The sequence below is a fragment of the Pyxicephalus adspersus genome, chromosome 8 (genome assembly GCF_032062135.1).
Source record: "Pyxicephalus adspersus chromosome 8, UCB_Pads_2.0, whole genome shotgun sequence".
NCBI lineage: Eukaryota > Metazoa > Chordata > Amphibia > Anura > Pyxicephalidae > Pyxicephalus > Pyxicephalus adspersus.
The window spans coordinates 45,647,533-45,654,622 of record NC_092865.1 but is presented as its reverse complement, the minus strand read 5'-3'; the positions used below and the strand labels follow the sequence as shown (position 1 = coordinate 45,654,622).

The 7,090-nt window shown below is 43.2% G+C and overlaps 1 protein-coding gene across 1 annotated transcript in view; it reads right to left on the bottom strand.

Moving 5' to 3' along the window:
- Positions 1–6,384, bottom strand: part of TWF2 (twinfilin actin binding protein 2) — a 9,809-nt gene extending 3,425 nt beyond the window's left edge. Inside the window, exons 1-6 of the mRNA XM_072420395.1 lie at positions 6,168–6,384; positions 3,874–4,052; positions 3,231–3,326; positions 2,087–2,191; positions 1,877–2,002; positions 755–905 (exon numbers count right to left, since the gene is read on the bottom strand). Of these exons, the coding sequence (XP_072276496.1) occupies positions 755–905; positions 1,877–2,002; positions 2,087–2,191; positions 3,231–3,326; positions 3,874–4,052; positions 6,168–6,369 (859 nt within the window). The 5' untranslated portion in view covers positions 6,370–6,384. The remainder of the gene's footprint in view (positions 1–754; positions 906–1,876; positions 2,003–2,086; positions 2,192–3,230; positions 3,327–3,873; positions 4,053–6,167) is intronic.
- Between the last annotated feature and the right edge of the window lie 706 nt (positions 6,385–7,090).

The following is a 7,090-nucleotide window of genomic DNA, read 5'->3' as shown; positions in this document are numbered from 1 at the left end:
ATTATATGAAGACCTGATATAGGATAGTATGAAGACCTGATATAGGATTGTATAAAGACCCGATAAAGGATTGTATGAAGGACTGTATGAAGACCTGATATATGATTGTATGAAGACCTGATTTAGGATTGTATGAAGATATGGAATAGCTGAACTACAAAGACAAAAAAAGGAAACATTTTCCCCTATACCCCAAGCAGACAATATATAATACATGGTTTGTTCAGCAGTGTCATCTCTGATCAAAGAAAATTCTGGCATTAGGTGGCACATACCACTGTACAATCTCTGTCCACTGTCCTTGGGTCTCTTTTATGGTGGGCCCCAGAGTGTGGAACTGGAAGGTATTCTTGGTGGAAAGCTACATTTTTTGTATAATGCTCCAGCCCTATCAGTCTGCTTTGGACTAAAAGAACCAGCATGTTCGGGGCAGCTATGGGGGTGTTGACAGTCTGCTATAAGACTAAAAGACTCAGTATTGCTTGTGGTTAGAGTATGCCAAGCCAGAGCTGGCCTCATATGACTGTCAGTCCATGGTGTAATAACCAGGGTCATCAAAGTCACAGTTGATACTGGAACCCGTGCTCCAAGAGATCCAATAGGGTGTAGGGGCCCTGCTTGTGAATAGTGAACTGCTGGGAAAATGTAAATCATTTGTCTGCATCCCTGACTCCACCAAGGGTGGCCCTTGTGAAAACTTTTCAATGGGGCTCATAGACCTGCAGTTACACCTCTTCTCATTTGTATTGCTCACCTATAGACTCCAGATAGTCCCCCTCGTGTGAGTGTTTGTACAGAAAGAAGTGATAGCGCGCAGTGTCTTTTGGGACTCTGGCCGGCAGATCCTGGATGTCCGTGTGCTTTGTGTGCACCAGGTCGATGGTCTCCTTTTCTAGATCCAATTTCTGAAAATTGAATCAAAGTTTTTAAAACTAAAATTAAAAAAACAAAACAAAAACAGAAACAGCTGTAAATCACAATATACACAAATCTTAAATGTATAGCATCAGTGTGTGACCCAGAACCCAGAATCTGGGCTGACATTTCCAAGCTTATTAATATTGTGGTTTTCTTTATATTGTATGGTCAGGGGCAAGGGAAGAAAAACTAAAATTAAAGCTTTACCATATTTATATTGTATTATATCACTCTCCCCTCCTATGGTGTCATACCTTCCCCACCTTTTAGATTGGAAGCTCTTCGGGACAGGGTCCTCCCCTCCTCCTGTGGCACTGTATGTATCTGTCTGCCATTTGCAACACCTATTTAATGTACAGGGCTGCTTAATATGCCAGTGCTAAATAAATCCAGTTTAATATTAATAATAAAAATAATTTTAAAAGAAAAACTTTTTTGTACATTCTTCTATATAGCTACCAGGTGGAGCACTATACTCCTTTTTCATATACAGCAGTCCTAAAAAACATGACACCCCTGACCGGTAAGGGGGTAACATTGATGATCTGAGTGCAATGGCCTCTGACTGATATACACAAATCTTAAATGTACAACATCTAGGATTACATCTCCAGACCATAAGGGAGCTGCTGAAGTTACAAATGTAGGAAATCTGCTGTTTTTTTAAAAGGGAAAATATTGTGTTTTTCTATATATGGTCAGGGACAAGGGAAGACAAATCAAATCAATGCTTTACTATATTTATATTGTATTATATCATATTTAAGTTGTGCATTCTTCTATGAGGCCAGCAGGTGGAGCACCATACTCCTTTTCATAAACTGCAATCCACAAAACATGACACCTCTGACAAATGAAAGGGTAATATTGATGCTCTGGGTACAATGGCCCCTGACTGATATAGCCCTGCAGGAGGGGATTTTAAATCCATAACCCCACTGGGTGCTCTGTGACTCACCAATTGTATGTAGTTGATCTTCTTCTGTTTCAGCAGCTGGACAGCTTCCTCAGCCTCTGGCCGGAGTGGGAAAGAAAGTCCCTGCAGCGTTTGCTGTTTACTCTCTACGCTGATCTCCGTCTTCACCTACAGAAGAAATATGGGAAGGGAGGATGAACCCAACACCGTGCTCACGGATTGCCCCCTCCCTATTTTTTACCCAACACTCACCTCATTGATCTTAATCTGCTGCAGTTCCTGCTCAGCGGCAGTAAGTGGCGCCGGCGCGGCACAGGAAGAGACGTGTTTTTGGTACCCACTGAGGGCAAGGTCTTCCTGCCGCACAGAAAAATATGATTAGAACCTGCAGACAATTTAATGACCCCACCCCAGTATACCCCTGACCTCTCCAAACTGTAATTATTTAGATCCGATGCTCCACCCAGCGCTCATCACTGCATCACCAACAAGTTCTCATGTTCAGTTAATTTAATTGATTAAATTATTTAATTAATTTTCTTTTGTCAGGCCAACTACAATATTTATCCTGCCAGACATTTAGAGTCCTTGCCACTTCCTGTGCACTGAACTAAAATTCCAGACAACCAATTCCAGACAGTTATCAACCTATGTAGTTCTCTTTTGTGGACTGCTGCGCCACCCGCTATGCAATAAAGATGAGGAGGGTGTGGTGCTGGTAGTCTAAATTAGGAGAAAAGCCTAGGGTGACAACACTGCTTCTCCATAGATATTACACGATGATCATTGTCACCTTAGAACAGAAGGTGTGTTACTGGCAGGATTACCAGGTAAGCAAACTTAATGCAGCAGCCACATGTGAACTATAACTACATTTCTGTTCTTGTGTGAGAGACGTGTTTTCCTTCACATGTGACTGGCAGTGACCACACTGTATACAACCCAAATCGTTTGTATTACCCCTTGTGTATACACAGAGACTTACCTATTATATAAGAACAGTTTAAAATTCTTTTGTTACAGATATCAAATGTCCCAGATGAAGGGGACCGGAAACGCATTTGATCAATCTGCCTTTTTACGGAGAAAGAATGGGAAACTCCCATATCCTCACCTCATTTAGTGATCCAGCATGTCGGAATGATAGAAAATGGAACCTCGGAACCAAAGCTGGATTTTCAGGAGTTTCTGATGACAAATTCTATTGTCTGCCAGTTTGGTGTCACTCATCACGGTTTGTATATCGAATCGCTAATGTATTAAAATGAGCTCCCTGACTCCTTCCCACTATCTGCCTGCCATCGGCTTGGGCCTTACTATCACCAGAGACCAGGACAGGACACCACTACTGCACAGGGGGCGATATAAGAAGAACAAGCGACCTGTGAACACTGACCTTCAGCGTTCCGAACATTTCATCCTTAATGTGACCCCCTCCGAATTCTTTCTTCACAGTCGCCCTGGTGGCTGCGTACAACATCTTCAGCCGCACCTGTGAAGCAAAAAGAGGCAGAATTTATTCATGTGGATGTGGATTGTGAGAGTACTGTTGCCATGGTTGACTGGACTCCATTTTTTTGTAATACATTTTCATAACTATTATTAGTTTGAGGAGGAACTCCATATTCAACTAATAAAGCAATATATATAATACAGTGTATGATACAGCTGTGTTATTTTTATGTTTACAAAGACATATGTAGATCTCTAATATTCAAATGAGTCTCTGGGCAAACCTGACAACCTCAGTGGTTGAAAAAAAACGTTATTCGAATTCTGAAATACAGAAATGGAAAATCCTGCGGATTTCAGCATCCCCGAATCTCTATGGTGCCTTATTGCTGCTGCAGATTGTATACACGGTATGTACACAGTACCATCTAGTGGATGAAAGGAGAATCGCATCTCTAGGGAGGCAAGGGATGCCAATTGTTTTCTGTCTTTGTATGACTGATGTTTTTGCATCTTAGCAGCTATTACAGCCATTTAGACCCCAACTCCTTAGATTTTTACAAAGAAGGAGGAGTCTAGGAGCATACCGGGGAGTGATCAGGTGACCACGACAGGAAAAGCCACTCGTATCCCTGAGCATTCTGGCTGTCCAAGCGGTAGAGGATGTAACATGGCTGCGTGTCGTCCAGCAGGGGGAGGATGAAGGTGTCGTAGTCTTGGTCCCAGTTATGTCGGAGCTCCTTGTGAGTGCCCAACACCAGCTGCTCTGCATGGTGGAGAAATAACAATAATTACTAATTCTGTTCTGTACATGGTCTGTGCAGAAAGCAGAACTGTGGGAGGGGCTTAAGAAGACCCACCTATTACAGAAGGGGCAGATACCAGACTAGTCAGCCTGCACAAAGAGAGGCAGCAGCACTGACCGGTCTGGATTACCGGTAACAAATGCTACAAACTGTTTCCTGCTGGATTACTGCATATATTCTGTGAAGAACACACACAAAGCACACCAACATTTAGTATTCACTTCTTAAATAATCACAATATTTGCTTTTCCCACGGTTCAGCCTGGGTATTATTGTTGCCTTTACCAATATTCAGCCACAAGAGGGCGACTTGCCCTGTAAACAGCTCCGGTCATAAGGTCGCCGTGTCAGGAGGATTAAAGGCTCGCCTGGACTGTCGGGAATTTTAACAACCATATAATCTTCCTCATTACTGGCGGCCAGGCTGGGGGAAAGTTTTTACTGGATGAGAAGGATTTTCATCCCGTGTTTATAGAAAACGGACAGGGACAGATTTCTCATTGCTGTCTCAGATTCAGAAAATAATAAAAATTTCAATTTCACCAATTTGTACACTAAACCCTCCTTCTGATGGCACAATCAGAGATTAATGTATTCCATACACTGGAGGGGATTATATTGGATTTTGAGGATTATATCCGACCCACAACGGCAGCGCTATTAGAATTCCTGTGGGAGGGGGGTTTCTCTAACATCCCAAACATTCTGGTAAATGAATTGGCTTCTCCCTAAAAATTTAGCCCAAGACCCTTTGGGGACATGAGATTGTGAGCTCCTCTACAGCACATTTAGTGATATGTCTACAGACTTTGTACAGCGCTATGCAGTATGTCAGCGCTACATACTATACCAAAAATATGCAGGGGAACTCTGCAACACTTCCTAAATTTCAGATAAATTATCCAGAATTTCACATCCTTGGATCGCTTGCACCAAATTTTACCCCCTCACCATCCTATACAGAACCTGAAGTCTTTGTCTACTTTTCTTTAAGAACATTATTTTTATTTTAAAATTTAAGGAAGAAAAAAACATCTTATGTTGTATGGGATATAGGAGGAAGTGTCAGCACACCCTCCATCCACTGATACCTCACCATCCACATCCATAGTCCCCTCACTATGTTCTCTCTATCCATTACCTCCTCCCCATCCATAATTCACGCCTGATCCCATCATTACCATCTATCAACAGCTGCCTTCCCATGTTCTACACATCTATCTCCCTCTCACCATCCTATCTCTATCCATAGTCCCCTCACTATATTTTCCCCATCTATTACCCAATTACCATCCACTCTCTATTATTAGACCCCCTACTATGGTCATCATCCCATCACCATCCTCTGGCCATCTATAATTCCTGCCCCATCCCATTTCTATACATCAGCTCTTTCCAAAGTTTCCTTATCATTATAGTCCTCCTTATCCTTCACCCCCTCATTCATTTACCTTGCTCTGTTGGCATCCCCCGACGTTCTGCTGGTCCCCGCAGGTCCTCGGGCGGTGTCCTTCTTCTTAGATCTTCTCCCAGCGACTGCAGAGATGTTCTCAGGGGTTTACCGCTGCGGAGGGAAATTCAAATAATTTTGTATTGGATTCAATACAAAATAGCTGTATTGAGTCTAATTCAAAGAAATCTTGATATAATATATATATATATATATATATATATATATATATATTATACATTCACAATTTTTGAAATTTTTTTTATATAGTTTTTTTATTTGAAGTTTATTACTAAATGTATTAAATATTGGACATATTTCGGAAAATTATGCCTAAGAATTATAGACCTACAATGTAAAATAAATTTCCATGCAAAAAAAATGTAACGCTTTTTGCATGGAAATACGGATAGAACTAGAATGCTAGGGGGGTTAATGGACCCCCCCCGAATGTCCCCTCTCCATTCATGGTTCCAGGTCTATTTCCTCACCAACCATGGACCCCCCCAACTGTCCCCTCTCCATCCCTAGTTCCCTCAATGTCCCTTCACAATCCATGGCCACCTCCCCGACCCCTCACCATTCCCTCCCCGCTCTACCCATGACCCCTTAGATTACCCCTTACCATCTTCGATGACGACTTTTATGAGACGGATGGATCCATTCCGAGCCTTGGCGAAGAATTCCTTCAACTCCGGTGTGGCTACAAGAACCAAAAACATGCCGGTAAGTAAAGCAGAGGGAATCTGTGCGGTGACAGAGGGAGAGGGGAGAACTTGTCGGTCTGGGAGGCTCAGCAAGTAATGGGGAATACAGGATGAGGACATGTGCTAAACTTGATCATCTCCCTGACAGCATAACCTCCCAAATATAGCCCAGGCACCGAAGGGGGGGGGGGGGGGGGAAAGTTAGTGCGTCCTATACGACAAAGGTGTGATAAAATAAAACACAGCCAGGCACCCCGCCATCATAATGAACGGACATAGAATAAGAAAAATGAATGTTGGAATTTGCGGTGTCACCGTCCCTGTTTACAGCCTCATTCACAGATCTCCGTCACTGATTTTCGGTGCCTTGTGACAGTGACACGGTGGATGGGTACACAGAAATAGCCCAGAAGTAATGGAAGGTGACCCTGACAGCCCAGCTTGTCACACACAGAACAATTCCTGCCATTTATGTCTGTTCACCGAGCTCTGACAACTGCGCAATGCAAAGCCGAGGCTTAACGCGGGGCCGCCAGCGGGTAACAATTCGGGATGAGCGATGGCCTATTGGATGAATTTTATTTTCATCCTGGCGACATCATCACTGGGGCTCTGTGCTTCTTTAAACAGTGAAGGCAGAATGTGGCTGGTGGAAGGAGCCAGCAGGTTGTTGTACATGGCTTCCAGAAAATATCACAGCACCCGGCCTCAATACTCCTCCCAGGAGCCCACTATGTGGAGTTAGGCAAATATCAAAATGCCTTGCTAGGTAGGTGACAGTCTGGGGGGTGGGTGCTCCTTCAGAAGGTTGCAGATCATCACAGAGGATGGAGGATCATTG